The 15,210-nt window shown below is 47.6% G+C and overlaps 1 protein-coding gene and 1 pseudogene across 1 annotated transcript in view; both read left to right on the top strand.

Moving 5' to 3' along the window:
• The window catches only part of LOC139237844 (hepatic lectin-like), a 54,076-nt gene extending 51,657 nt beyond the window's left edge, over positions 1-2,419 (top strand). Inside the window, exon 3 of the mRNA XM_070867069.1 lies at positions 1,809-2,419. Coding sequence (XP_070723170.1) covers positions 1,809-1,941 — 133 coding nt within the window. The 3' untranslated portion in view covers positions 1,942-2,419. The remainder of the gene's footprint in view (positions 1-1,808) is intronic.
• On the top strand, positions 160-399 carry LOC139238037 (U2 spliceosomal RNA; annotated as a pseudogene).
• Positions 2,420-15,210: the final 12,791 nt, after the last annotated feature.

Genomic DNA, 15,210 nt, shown 5'->3' with positions numbered 1-15,210 from the left:
GTCAAATTATATTTGTGCTGGTGCACAAAATGGCATCAACTTAATAAGTGAATGCTGCACCAGTGAAAGACACAGTACCATGCCCATGTGTTGAATCATCATTGTACTGTTATAGAGGTTACAATGACTGTAAATGTTGAGCCATCAGTTTATTGTGGAATCGCTTCTCGGCCTTTTGGCTAAGATCATGCGTAACTGACCTGACAGGGGAGTAACCACCATAACCCCAAGGTGGTTCTCCCTGGATCAGGAAGGTGGTTCTCCTATGCTTTTTGGAAATAGGAGGTGGGTGGGGGGCCTGACCCATCCACCTCCACGGAGGTGTGTGGGGGGCCTGACCCGTCCACCTCCATGGCACGAACCTGGTATTGCAGTACTTCCAGGAACGGTGCAGTGGCTCTAGGCCTTTTGGCTAAGAGCATTGGCGCAGAGTGATCCTTGAATGGGCCCAAGGTGACCTCTGGCGTTTGTGATTTGACAAAGAATTGGAAAGATTGGCTACGAATTAAAAAAAAAAAAATCAGTTTATTGTGGAATCTCTTGTGAACATTAGATAGGGTGGCCATATTTTCTAAACTAAATCCATAAATCCAGGGACATACAGGGTGGCACAACAGCAAAGTAGCCAGGACAGAAAAGTTAGGTTGCGCAGCGCAGCGAGACAAAACCTTGTGTTATTGTGATATAAACTGAATCAGCAAAAAGCAGCAGCAGAACTTCCTGCCTGAATAATGCAGCCGCTGTTCACAGCATCTGCCGGCTACAATCACCGGCTCCTCTCGCTCCTCACAGCCCGACACTCACCGCACTGTCCAAGGCCGCCCAGCGCTCTGATCCCGCTCCCGGCTCCTCCACACCTCCCGGCTCCGGGGCCGCTCATTGCCCCGGTTACCAGCAGCGCCGCGACCCACACGTTCTGGTTCCGGGGCTGATTTCCCCTCAGTCGGATTTCACGGGACGACGCGGGCATTCGGTAGCAGGGGAAGGAGCACGGGTCATGCTGGGGGGCACAGTGCAATCTCTGCATACACATTACAAAGGGTCCGTGTAAGAAACCTAGCGGTTGAAATTTGATTACGTCCCGTTTGGGGCTGGTAACCGAGGCGCAGCGGGATTTCCAGCAACCGGCGCGAAAGTCCTGGCCCGGCCGCAAAACTCCAGTTATCGCCTCTCACAGGAAGTGCAGCGTAATGTCGTGCGCTCTACTCCCTTTCGGGGCGGATTCAGGAGCGCTATGCAGCCTCGCCGCGTCTCAACGCCTCTGCCGTTCCGCTAAAGTGGAGGGACGCTGCGAACTCTGCAGGCCATTTGGAGGCCTCCTCAAGACCACGAGGGCTAAGGGCCACAGCCTGGCACCGAGATGGAGTGCCGGGCCGCACGATTGCGGCCCAGATCCCGCGAAAGGAGCGGCAAATGGCCCGACCGGTAACGGAGGGGAAAATAAAAGAAGGCGGCGCACGGCGCAGTGCACATCCCCTTTTAAGGTTTGCCCCACGATGGGTGATTGGCCCAGTCTGCGACCTGCGAGGCAGGCGTGGGCATCGGCCAAGGCGGCCTCATGGGGCGCTGGCCAATTTCAACTGCGGGGTGAAAAGGGGGTTTGCCGTGGACAGCAATGGCATCATCAGCGGAGGCGCAGCGGACCAGGCACTAACGGCAGGGTGTTCGTGCTTCTGCTAACTCCCGCGCTATTCCGCGAGAGCCGCTAGCGCACCCCCCACCCCGCACTAACGGGAGGTGCAGAACATGGGACTTTCACCCCCTCAGTGTCCAACAGACCATTCATTCTGATCTCTTTTCTCATTCAGGTTTTGGGCGAGTGGGCAGCCCCATAGTACTGAGAATGAAGATGAAGACTGTGCCGTGGCCTCTAACACTGGCGAATGGCACGATTGGCCGTGCAGTTCCATACATTTCTCCATCTGTGAAAAATCAGCATAATGCTATTTTCCTTAACGTTACAGTCAGTGCTAAGTGGAAAGTGAATCTATTTTTAAATGTTCAGTACGTGTACATTGGGCACGCAACCCTGAGCGAGTATTGGGTGTGTGTGTGACCAGGGCTCTCTCCCTCCCTCCTCTCCTGACTGCCAAGATCCTAAAGCCCACTGGATACACTCAGTTTTACCACTTTATTTTAATCCAGCAATGCGAAGACCCACATGGTAGAATGTCCCTATTGTCCTGTACTGTGGTGAACCAAATCCAGTTTTCCGGAATGCAGTAAATTGCCAGTGCAGTGTTTGTACACTTGTGTCCTGATTCCTCACATGCACAGTGTCAGCTGTGCCTCAGTGGGTAGCATAACTCGCCTGTGAGTCAGACGGTTGTGGGTTACCATCCCTCGACAGGAATTGGAGCACATGAATCTAGGCTGACATTCCAGTGCATTACTGAGGGAGCACTTCAGTGAGACGTTAAACCGAGGCTCCGTCTGCTCTCTCAGACATCCCATGACACTATTTTGAAGAAGAGCTGGGGAGTTATCCCCAGTGTCCTGGCCAATATCGATTCCTCAAACAACATAACAAAAACAGATTGTCACGTTGCTGTTAGTGACTACACATTGGCTGTAAATTGCTTTGAGACGTCCAGTGATCATGAAAGACACTATATAAATGCAAGTCTTTTATCCCTCCAGCTCAGACCCATTGAAACAAAGCTGCTCTGGGAATCTCAAACTTTGTATGGAATTGTTGATATGTGTCCTCCTCCTTTGAGGATGTAATGGTGTTACAACAGTTCCTGCTCTCTTTAGCCCTCAGAGTGTGGACAGAAAAGCCCATGGCCTTGACTTCATTCAAATCAAATCACCCAATCACTCCACCCCACATCCCTGGCAAAAGAACCAGAGGTGACATGTGAAGATATTTTTGTTACACAATGAGTTGTTGTGATCTGGAATGCACTGCCTGAAAGGGTCGTGGAATCATATTCAGTAGTAACATTGTAAAACGAATTGGATAAATACTTCAAGGGAAAATACTTACAGGGCGATGGGGAAAGAGCAGGGGAGTGGGATTAATTGCATAGCGCTACCAAAGAGTCGGCACAGGCACGATGGGCCGAACGACCTCCTTATGTGCTGGATCATTCTATGATTGTATGATTGCATGAAATCTGATCCTAGACAGGCAAGCTGCCAGCCCAGGTCCATCCCCCTCCGCATCTGCCTCTGCCTCTGCATCACCCCTTCCTCCCCTCGCCCCTCCCCTTCTGCCCCCCACCTTCCTCTCCTCCTCCAACCAACTTCCGACTCACCTCCACCTCGCAGCTCTCCCTCCGAAACCCCTCTCCACTCCGCAACTGCCCCTCTGCCCCACCTCCCACTCCTCCTCCTCCTCCTCCCCTGTCGAGGAGCCGTGAGCCGGCCGAGTGTCGGAGGCTGACGGGATTGGTCAGGCCGCGACTGGCGAGCTGACTGACTCCCAGCTCACCGTGTTAGAGCGAGTGAGGCCAGAGTTCCAATTCTGATTGAGCCACAGGACGCCGAGACCAGCTCACAAACCAACCACTTCACCATTTCTGGCCACTTTCTCAGCCGTGTCTCTCCTTGCAGCTAATGGACACTGTCCATATTAAAGGACACGGCTGGTACAATTTGATCCCTTAACCCTCTGACACAGCAATGCAGTAAATATAAGAACATAAGAAATAGGAGCAAATGTAGCGCATACCGCACATCGAGCTGCTCCGCCATTCAAAAAGATCACGGCTGAACTTCTACATTAAATCCACTTTTCCACACTATCCCTATACACTTTTCTGCAGTATTCCTATACAGGTATCTCTTGATTCCCCTAGTGCCCAAAAATCCATCGAATATACTGATTGACTAAGCATCCACAGCCCTCTGAGGTGGAGAATTCCAAAGATTCATAACCCTCTGAGTGAAGAAAATTCCCCTCATCTCAGTCCTAAGTGGCCGACCCCTTATCCTGAGACTGTGCCCTCTCGTTCTAGACTCTCCAGTCAGGGGAAACAGCCACTTAGCATCTATCTTGTCAAGCCCTCTAAGAATTTTATACGTTTGAATGAGATCACCTTTCATTCTTCCAAATTCCAGAGAATATAGGCCCACTATCCGATCTCTCCTCATAGGACAGCCCTCTCATCCCAGGGATCAATTTAGTAAACCTTCGTTGCACCGTCTCCAAGGCAAATATATCGTTGCTTAGGTAACGAGACAAAAGCTATACACAGTATTCCAGGTGTGGTCTCACCAATGCCTATATAATTGCAGCAAGACCTCCTGACTCTTATAGTGCAACCCCCTTGCAATAATTGCTAACATATCATTTACCTTCCTAATTGCTGCTGTACCTGCAAATTAACTTTGTGTTTCATGTACAAGGACCCCTAAATCCCTCTGAATACCAACATTTACTCGTCTCCCACCTTATAAAAAAATTCTGCTTTTCCATTCTTCCCACCAAAGTGGATAATGTCACAGTTCCCCACATGTGACAGATTAAAGACCTGTCCATTTCCAGATCTTGCGAATCTACAATGATTCTCTGCCATGGCTGGTGAGAAGCACCTGCCCAGTGAGGGCGTGACGTAGAGATTTGAGCAGATCCATGTCCCTGCTCAGTATGTTCATGCTACATTCAAGGGAACTGTCAGATCTCTGTTTACGTGGGTCGATTAACAAATGATAAAGACACAAAGTCCAACCTCATTAAAGAAATGTTCAATATTGAGCGCTGGGCAAAACATCACCCATCCTTCTGCTTGTGGCATTTGCAATCGTCTCATCAGAAATTCTGCAGTGAGACTCTCGCAGTTTGTCTGTGCCTTGAAGGTGTGTGAGCTGCTCGCCTGGTTTCTGGGAGACCACTTGGTACCTGGGCCACCTAATTAGATTGATGGGCCTGTAACTGCAAGATCATGTTCCAGTACTTTAGGGTATTGTAACCTTTGTGAAATCTGCTGCTTGCTTCAATTTTATTTCTGGTAACCTCAATTTTTAATAAACATTGTCTGTATTTCTAAGTCTGATGGTCAGTCAGTGTGTTTATCAGCAGTCAGAGGGATCACGAAGGTATGGTGAGATTCTTGCTATTTCTAATGTCCAGCTTCACGGTACAGGGGGTTCATTGTTCACCCTGAGGCCGGCAACCTCAGAATAATTTATACACCAGGTCAAGCGCTCACTAGGAAAATAGATGTGAATTGAGTGTGAGAAAAATTATCTGAAGCGAGATTGAATCAGAACAGAAATCACTTCCTGTCCACTTTTGTGATTATATTTATTTTAAGGTGCATCATGGGAATTCTCATTTAACAGTGCAGTGCATCATGGGAATTGTTATTAGGTGTCTAGTGCATCATGGGAATTCTTTAGTAAGTCTGGTATCACTGTTGTGTCATCTGTGGCTCAGTGGGTCGTGGGTTCCAGCCCCACACCAGGGACTTAAGCACAAAAATCTAGGCTGACACTCCAATGCGGTACTAAGGGAGCACTGCACTTCCTGTCGGAGGTGCGTTCTTTCGGATGAGACGTTAAACTGAGGCCCCATCTGCTCTCTCAGGTGGATGTCAAAGATCACATGGCACTATTTCAAATACGCGCAGGGGAGTTATCCCCAGTGTCCTGATCAATATTTATCCCTCAACATAACAAAGACAGATTATCTGTTCATTATCACATTGGTGTTTGTGAGAGCTAGCTGTGTGCAAATTGGCTGCTGCATTTCCCACATTGCAACAGTGACTACACTGTATGTCATTGGCTGTAAAGTGCTTTGGGATGTCTGGGTGGTCGTGAAAGGTGCTATATAGACAGGCAGAATGATAAAGGAGTGGGTGGGGGTCGGGGGGGTAGCCCTAATAATAAAGGATGACATATGGACAGTGGAGAAAAAGGATCTCGGCTCAGGACCGAGTGTAATGTAACCAAGTTTGCTGATGATACAAAGATGGGTGGGAAAGCGAATTGTGAGGAGAACACAACAAATCTGTGTGAGTGGGCAGTAAGGTGGCAGATGGAGTATAATGTGGGAAAATGTGAGGTTATCCACTTTGGAAGAAAAAATAGATAAGCAAATTATAATTTAAATGGAGAAAAATTGCAAAGTGCTGCAGTACAGAGAGACCTGGGGGTCCTTGTGCATGAAACAGAAAAAGTTAGTATGCAGGTACAGCAAGTAATCAGGAAGGAAGGCAAATGGAATGTTGGCCAAATTGCAACGGAGATAGAGTATAAAAGCAGAGAAGTCCTGCTACAACTGTACAGGGTATTGGTGAGGCCACACCTAGAGTACTACGTACAGTTTTAGTCTCCGTATTTAAGGATGTACTTGCATTGGAGGCAGTTCAGAGAAGGTTCACTAGGTTGATTCCGGAGATGTGGTTGAGTTGGTTGGGCCTATACACATTGGAGTTTAGAAGAATGAGAGGTGATCTTATTGAAACTTATAAGATAATGAGGGGGCTCAACAAGGTGGATGCAGAGAGGATATTTCCACTCATGGGGAAACTAAAACTAGTGGGGGTGGGGGCGGGGGGACATAGTCTCAGAATAAGGGGCTGGCCATTTAAAACTGAGATGAGGAGGAATTTCTTCTCTCAGAGGGTTGCAAATCTGTGGAATTCTCTGCCCCAAAGAGCAGTGGAGGCTGGGTCATTGAATATATTTAAGGTAGATATAGAAAGATTTTTGAGCGATAAGGGAATAAAGGGTTATGAGGAGTGGGCAGGGAAATGGAGCTGAGTCCATGATCAGATCAGCCATCATCATCATAGGCAGTCCCTCGGAATCGAGGAAGACTTGCTTCCACTCTTAAAATGAGTCCTTAGGTGGCTATACAGTCTAATACGGGAACCATAGTCCCTGTCACAGGTGGGGCAGATAGTCGTTGAGGGAAGGGGTGGATGGGACTGGTTTGCCGCACGCTCTTTCCGCAGCCTGTACTTGATTTCTGCATGCTCTCGGCGATGAGACTCGAGGAGCTCAGCGCCCTCCCGGATGCACTTCCTCCACTTAGAGCGGTCTTTGGCCAGGGACTCCCGGGTGTCAGTGGGGATGTCGCACTTTATCAGGGAGGCTTTGAGCTTGTCCTTGTAACGTTTCCTCTGCTCGCCTTTGGCTCGTTTGCTGTGGACAAATTCTGAGTAGAGCGCTTGCTTTGGGAGTCTCGTGTCTGGAATGCGAACTTTGTGGCCTTCCCAGCGGAGCTGATCAAGTGTGGTCAGTGCTTCGATGCTGGGGATGTTGGCCTGGTCGAGGACGCTAATGTTGGTGCGTCTATCCTCCCAGGGGAATTGTAGGATCTTGCGGAGACATCGTTGGTGGTATTTCTCCAGTGACTTGCGGTGTCTACTGTACATGGTCCATGTTTCTGAGGCATACAGGAAGGCGGGTATTACTACAGCCCTGTAGACCATGAGCTTGGTGACAGTTTTGAGGGCCTGGTCTTCAAACACTATTTTCCTCAGGCGGCTTAAGGCTGCACTGGCGCACTGGAGATGGATCAGATCAGCCATGATCTTATTAAATGGCGAAGCAGGCTCGAAGGGCCGAATGGCCTACTCCTGCTCCTATTTCTTATGTAGATCAGGAAGTAGAATCATTTTAGGTGGAGATAAGGAATAACAAGGGGCAGAAAACACTGGGAGTAGTATATAGGCCCCCTAACGGTAGCTATACTGTTGGACTGAACATTAATCAAGAAATAGCAAGAGCTTGTAACAAAGGCAATGCAATAATCTTGGGGGACTTTAATCTTCATATAGACCGGACAAAACAAATTGGCAAAAGTAGTCTGGAGGACGACTTTCCTAGATCAATCCTTCATGGAACCGACCAGGGAACAGGCTATTTTGTATTGTGTAATGAGACACAGTTAATTAGCAATCTCATGGTAAAGGATCCTCTGGGGCAGGGTGATCATAATATGATAAAATTTCACATTAAATTTGAGAGTGACTTGCCCCAGGCTGAGACTAGATTCTTAAACTTAAATAAGGCCAATTACAGAGGTGTTGAGCTTCCGGCCGTATATTTGGAGCATAATTAAAACCACTTATTTCCACCTCCGTAACATTGCCTGCCTCCGCCCCTGTCTCAGCTCTTCCGCTGCTGAAACCCTCATCCGTGCCTTTATTACCTCTTGACTTGACTATTTCAACGCACTCCTGGCTGGCCTCCCACATTCTCTACCCTGCGTAAACTTGAAGTTATCCAAAACTCTGCAGCCCAGTGTCCTAACTCGCACCAAGTCCAGTTCACCCATCACCCCTGTGCTCGCTGACCTACATTGGCTCCTGGTTAAACAATGCCTTGATTTCAAAATTCTCAACCTTGTTTACAAATCCCTCCATGGCCTCGCCCCTCCCTATCTCTAATCTCCTCCAGCCTCACAACCCCCCGAGATGTCTGCGCTCCTCAAATTCTGCCCTCCTGAGCATCCCTGATTATAATCGCTTAACCATCGGTGGCCGTACCTTCAGCCACTTGGGCCCAGAGCTCTGGAATTCCCTGCCTAAACCTCACCGCTCTCTATCTCTCTTTCCTCCATTGAGACACTCCTTAGAAACCTATCTCTTTAACCAAGCTTTTGGTCATCTGCCATAATTTCTTATTATGTGGCTCGGTGTCAAATTTATCTGCTTTGTCTTATAACACCGCTGTGAAGCACCTTGGGATGTTTCACTATGTTAAAGGTGCTATATAAATAAATGTTGTTGTTGTATGAAGGACGAGTTGGCTAAGGTAGATTGGAAAAATAGATCGCAAGGTATGGCAGTATAGCAATGGCTAGCATTTATATAAATATTTCATAATTCTCAACAAAAATACATTCCATTGAGAAACAAAAACTACACAGGAAAAGTGATCCATCCATGGCTAACTAAAGAAGTTTAAGGATAGCATTAGATTGAAAGAAGAAGCTTATAATGTTGCGAAGAACAGTAGTAAGCCCGAGGATTGGGCGACTTTCAGAACCCAGTAAAGGATGTCCGAAAAATTGATAAAAAGGGAAAAAATAGACTATGAGAGAACACTAGCAAGAAATAGAAAAACAGATTGTAAGAGTTTCTGGAAGTATGTAAAAAGGAAGAGAATAACAAAAGTAAACATTGGCCCCTTAGCGGCTGAGGCAGGAGAAATTATTATGGGAATGAGGAAATGGCAGAAACGATAAACAAATATTTTGTATCTTTTTTCACAGTAGAAGACACAAAAAGCCTACCTAAAATGGTGGGTGTTATGTATGGAGAAAGAGTCAGACTGAACACTGTGAGCTCAAAGTAAAGTGTGACCTTAGTCTTTTATTGCATGTCTCCAGAGTCCCTCTCCAACCTGTGAGGCCTTCTTGAATACCTGTGCTCTCAAGGGATTGTGGGATCCCTTGGGACTCCAGGGGATGAGCCCTCTGGTGGCTGTACAGAGTAAATACAAGTTTACATATATAACACTCCCCCAACCCCCAAAGTCAATAGTGTAACTATTTACAATGTGAGTTGATCTGGGGCCCTTCTCGGTGTGAAAGCTGGTATTGTTGGATCATTTGTTGGGCCCTCGCTGAGCTGCCATGCAGCTGGCCTTGCTGGGCTGCCTGGTGTGTTGGGTCCTGCTGGACTGCTGTGGATGATGGGTTCTGCTTCGTGGTCAACCGTGGTACCAGTTGCCACTGGTGTGCATGTTGGGGGATCAAAGAAGGTAGGGTCCAAGGTGGGTTGCTCAGGATTTCGGTGAATGAGTACATTTGAAAGTTTGACCCGAAAGACCCTGCGCCCCTCTTTCGCCAAGACAGTGCCAGGAAGCCACTTGGGACTTGGTCCATAATTTAATACAAATGCAGGATCATTGATTTCAATCTCGCGTGACACATTTGCGCTATCATGGTATGTACTTTATTGAAGCCGCCTGCTCTCTACATGTTCATGTAGATCAGGGTGAACTAACGAGAGCCTTGTCTTAAGTGCTCTTTTCATGAGCAGTTCAGCAGGTGGGATCCCAGTGAGTGAGTGGGGTCTCGTGCGGTAGCTAAGCAGGACTCGGGATAGGCGAGTCTGCAGTGAGCCTTCAGTTACCCTCTTTAAGCCTTGCTTGATGGTTTGCACTGCTCTCTCTGCCTGACCATTGGACGCTGGTTTAAACGGGGCAGATGTGACGTGTTTGATCTTGCTATGGGTCATGAATTCTTTGAACTCAGCATTGGCCCGTTGTCGCTCACCAGGACATCGGGTAAGCCGTGTGTGGCAAACATGGCCCCCAGGCTTTCAGTGGTGGCAGCGGACATGCTAGCCAACATTATCTCACATTCAATCCACTTGGAGTACGCGTTTACATCGACAAGGAACATTTTACCCAAGAACGGGCCTGCATAGTCGATGTGTACCCTAGACCATGGTTTGGGGGGCCAAGACCATAAACCTAGCGGCGCCTCCCTGGGTACATTGCTTAACTGCGAGCACGTATTATATCTGTGAAAGCAGGACTTAAGTCCGCATCGATTTCGGGCCACCACACGTGGGATCTGGCTATCGCTTTCATCATTACAATGCCTGGGTGGGTACTGTGGAGGTCATTGATGAAGGTGTCTCTGCCCTTCTTGGGAACCACTACACGATTGCCCCACAGAAGGCAGTCTGCCTGTATAGACATTTCATCTTTGCGTCGCTGGAACGGCTTTATCTCTTCCTGCATTTCCACTGGGACACTGGACCAGCTCCCATGAAGCACACAGCTTTTGATTAGGGATAATAAGTGTCCTGGCTCATCCGACCTGTAACCAAGATGTCGTCCTGGAAGACCACATGTGCGGGACCGATTTCAATAAGCTTTCCATGTTTCTTTGGAATATCACCGCTGCTGATAGATGCCCGTTTGGAATTCAGTTATAATTAAAAAGACCTTTGTGCGTGTTGATGCACGTGAGGCCCTTCGATTAATCCTCCAGTTCCTGCGTCATGTAGGCTGAAGTCAGATCCAGCTTTGTGAATGTTTTTCCTCCTGCCAGCATTGCAAAGAGGTCGTCGGTCTTTGGTAGTGGGTATTGGTCCTGCAGGGAGAAATGATTGATAGTTACTTTGTAATCGCCACAGATTCTGACGGTGCCGTCTCCCTTGAGGACAGGAACGATCGGGCTGGCCCACTCGTTGAACTCAATCGGTGAAATGATGCCCTCTCTTTGCAGCCGGTCTAGCTCGATCTCTACCTTTTTTCTCATCACGTACGGTTCTGCTCTCGCCTTGTGATGGATGGGTCGCGCCCCCGGAATTAGGTGGATCTGCACTTTTGCTCCTTGGAATTTCCCGATGCCTGGTTCGAGCAGCGAAGGAAATTTGTTTAAGACCTGGGCACACGAAGTGTCGTCAGCGGGCGTTAGTGCTCGGACGTCGTCCAAGTTCCAGCGTATCTTTCCCAGCCAGCTCCTGCCGAAGCGTGGGACCATCACCCGGTACCACCCAGAGTGGTAGCTTGTGCACCACTTCATCGTAGGAGACTTTTACAGTAGCACTGCCGATTACGGGAATCAGTTCTTTCGTGTAAGTTCGTAGTTTCGTATGAATTGGAGTTAAGACTGTCCTTGTGGCCTTATTGCACCACAACCTTTCGAAAGTCTTTTTGCCCATGATGGACTGGTTCGCGCCCGTGTCCAGTTCCATTGACACCGGGAGTTCATTGAGTTCAACATTCAGCATTATTGGGGGACAATTCGTGGTGAATGTGTGCACCCCATGTACCTCTGCCTCCTCGGTCTGAGGCTCTGGTTCGTTGTGATCCTCCGTGGATCTGTCCTTCTCTGCAACATGGTGGGTTTGCAGGTTTAATAGGATTAGCAGCTCACCTGCACATACGCTGGAGGTGAACCATTGTTCCACAGCCCTCACAAACATACCCTTTGAATCAGCATGAATAGAAATGATGATCACCCCCGCAGCGCCAACAAGGTGTTAATGGCCTTGCATTCATCACCCTTGATGGTGGACTCTGAGACATCTGCGGACGTGTAGCTGCAGGTATGTGTGACCTGCCCTGTGCGTTACGATTCGAAAACATCACTTTGTTCACAGTACTTGTAGCAGCACTTGTGTGCTGAGAGATTTGCTTAGTATTGTCACTGGTGGCAATGAACGCCTGGGCTATCGCTATGGCCTTACTCAAGGTTGGGGTCTCTACAGTCAAAAATTTGCAAAGTATGGTTTTGTGGCCAATACCAAGTACGAAAAAGTCTCTGAGCATGTGCTCCAAATGTCCTACAAATTTGCAATGTCCTGCAAGGCGTCTTAGCTCGGCGACATAACTCGCACTTCCTGGCCTTCAGACCTTTTGTAGGTGTAGAACCGGTATCTTGCCATCAGAACGCTTTCCTTCGGGTTCAAATGCTCTCAGACCAGTGTGCACAAATGATCGTATGATTTCTCCGTGGGTTTTGCTGGAGAGAGCGGATTCTTCATGAGGCCATATGTTGGTGCCCCACAGACGGTGAGGAGAATCGCCCTTCGTTTGGCAGCGTTCTCTTCCCCATCTAGCTCATTGGCCACAAAGTATTGGTTGAGTCACTCCACAAAAGTTTCCCAATCATCTCCCTCTGAGAATTTCTCCAAGATGCCCACTGTTCTCTGCATCTTTGGGTTCACAATCTGTATCTCGTCGCCAGTTGTTATGTATGGAGAAAGAGTCAGACTGAACACGGTGAGCTCAAAGTAACTTGTGACCTTAGTCTTTTATTGCAGTCTCCAGAATGCCTCTCCCAACCTGTGAGGCCTCCGTAAATAGCTGTGCTCCCAAGGGATTGTGGGATCCCTTGGAACTCCAGGGGATGAGCCCTCTGGTGGCTGTACAGAGTAAATACAAGTTTGCATATATAACAGAGGGGAACCAAGAGTCTAATGAGGGTGAGGAACTTAATGTTATTCATATAAGTAGAAAAGAAATACTAGAGAAATTAATGGGACTAAAAGCTGACAAATCCACTGGACCTGACTGCCCACAGCTAAAAGAGATAGTGGCTGCAGAGATAGTGGATGCATTGGTTTTGATCTTTAATAAGTCCCCAGATTCTACAACGTTCCCAGCAGATTGGAAGGCAGCAAATGTAACACCACTATTCAAGAAAGGAGGGAGAGAGAAAAAACAGAGAACTACAGGCCAGTTAGCCTGACATCAATTTTCGGGAAATGTTGAATCCATTGTTAAGGAAGTGGTATCAGGGCACTCAGAAAATCATAACATGATTAGGCAGAGTCAACATGGTTTTATGAAAGGGAAATCGTGTTTGACAAGTTTATTAGAGTATTTTGAGGATGTAACTGGCAGGGTAGATAAAGGGGAACAAGTGGATGTAGTATATTTGGATTTCCAAAAGGCATTCGATAAGGTGCCGCATAAAAGGTTATTACTACACAAGATAAGTGATCATGGGATTGGAGGTTATGTATTAGCATGGATAGAGGATTGGTTAATGGACAGAACACACAGAGTAGGGATAAACGGATCTTTTTCAGGTTGGCAAGGCTGTAACAAGTGGGGCGCCGCAAGGATCAGTGCTGGGGCTTCAGCTATTTACAATCTATATTAATGACCTAGATGAAGGGACCGAGTGTAATGTATCCAAATTTGCTGATGATACAAAGTAAGGTGGGACAGTAAGCTGTGAGGAGAATACAAAACGTCTCCAAAGGGATATAGACAGGCTAAATGAGTGGGCAGTAAGGTGGCGGATGTAGTGTAATGTAGGGAAACGTGAGGTTATTCATTTTGGTAGGAAGAATAGAAAAACAGAATATTTTTTAAATAATTAGAAACTTTTAAATGTTGGTGTCCTTGTGCAGGAAACACAGAAAGCTAGCATGCAGGTATAACAAGCAATCAGGAAGGCAAATGGCATGTTGTCCTTTATTGCAAGGGGGTTGGAGTATAAGAGTAAGGAAGTTTTTCTGCAATTGTACCGGGGCTTGGTGAGACCATACCTGGGGCCCGAAATTCATAGAATCATAGACGTTTACAGCACGGAAGGAGGCCATTTTGGCCCATTGTGTCCGCGCCAGCCAACAAGAGATTATCCAGTCTAATCCCACTTACTAGCTCTTGATCCATAACCTTGCAGGTTATGGCAATTCAAGTGCACATCCAAGTATCTTGAATTCAGCATTGGTAAAGCACGGCCCATTATCACTTACAAGGACATCAGGCAGGCCGTGCATGGCAAACATGGCCCGTAGGCTTTCAATGGTGGCAGCGGACGTGCTTGCCGACATTATCACACATTCATAGAAACATAGAAACATAGAAAATAGGTGCAGGAGCAGGCCATTCAGCCCTTCTAGCCTGCACCGCCATTCAATGAGTTCATGGCTGAACATGAAACTTCAGTACCCCCTTCCTGCTTTCTTGCCATACCCCTTGATCCCCCGAGTAGTAAGGACTTCATCTAACTCCCTTTTGAATATATTTAGTGAATTGGCCTCAACTACTTTCTGTGGTAGAGAATTCCACAGGTTCACCACTCTCTGGGTGAAGAAGTTTCTCCTCATCTCGGTCCTAAATGGCTTACCCCTTATCCTCAGACTGTGACCTCTGGTTCTGGACTTCCCCAACATTGGGAACATTCTTCTTGCATCTAACCTGTCTAAACCCGTCAGAATTTTAAACGTTTCTATGAGGTCCCCTCTCATTCTTCTGAACTCCAGTGAATACAAGCCCAGTTGATCCAGTCTTTCTTGATAGGTCAGTCCCACCATCCCGGGAATCAGTCTGCTGAATCTTTGCTGCACTCCCTCAATAGCAAGAATGTCCTTCCTCAAGTTAGGAGACCAAAACTGTACACAATACTCCAGGTGTGGCCTCACCAAGGCCCTGTACAACTGTAGCAACACCTCCCTGCCCCTGTACTCAAATCCCCTCGCTATGAAGGCCAACATGCCATTTGCTTTCTTAACCGCCTGCTGTACCTGCATGCCAACCTTCAATGACTGATGGACCATGACACCCAGGTCTCGTTGCACCTTCCCTTTTCCTAATCTGTCACCATTCAGATAATAGTCTGTCTCTCTGTTTTTACCACCGAAGTGGATAACCTCACATTTATCCACATTATACTTCATCTGCCATGCATTTGCCCACTCACCTAACCTATCCAAGTCACTCTGCAGCCTCATAGCATCCTCCTCGCAGCTCACACTACCACCCAACTTAGTGCCATCCACAAATTTGGAGATACTACATTTAATCCCCTCGTCTAAATCATTAATGTAC

This window comes from Pristiophorus japonicus, chromosome 24 (assembly GCF_044704955.1).
Source record: "Pristiophorus japonicus isolate sPriJap1 chromosome 24, sPriJap1.hap1, whole genome shotgun sequence".
NCBI classification, from domain to species: Eukaryota; Metazoa; Chordata; class Chondrichthyes; family Pristiophoridae; genus Pristiophorus; species Pristiophorus japonicus.
The sequence above is the reverse complement of the archived record's forward strand: the minus strand, read 5'-3'. Positions and strand labels throughout refer to the sequence as shown.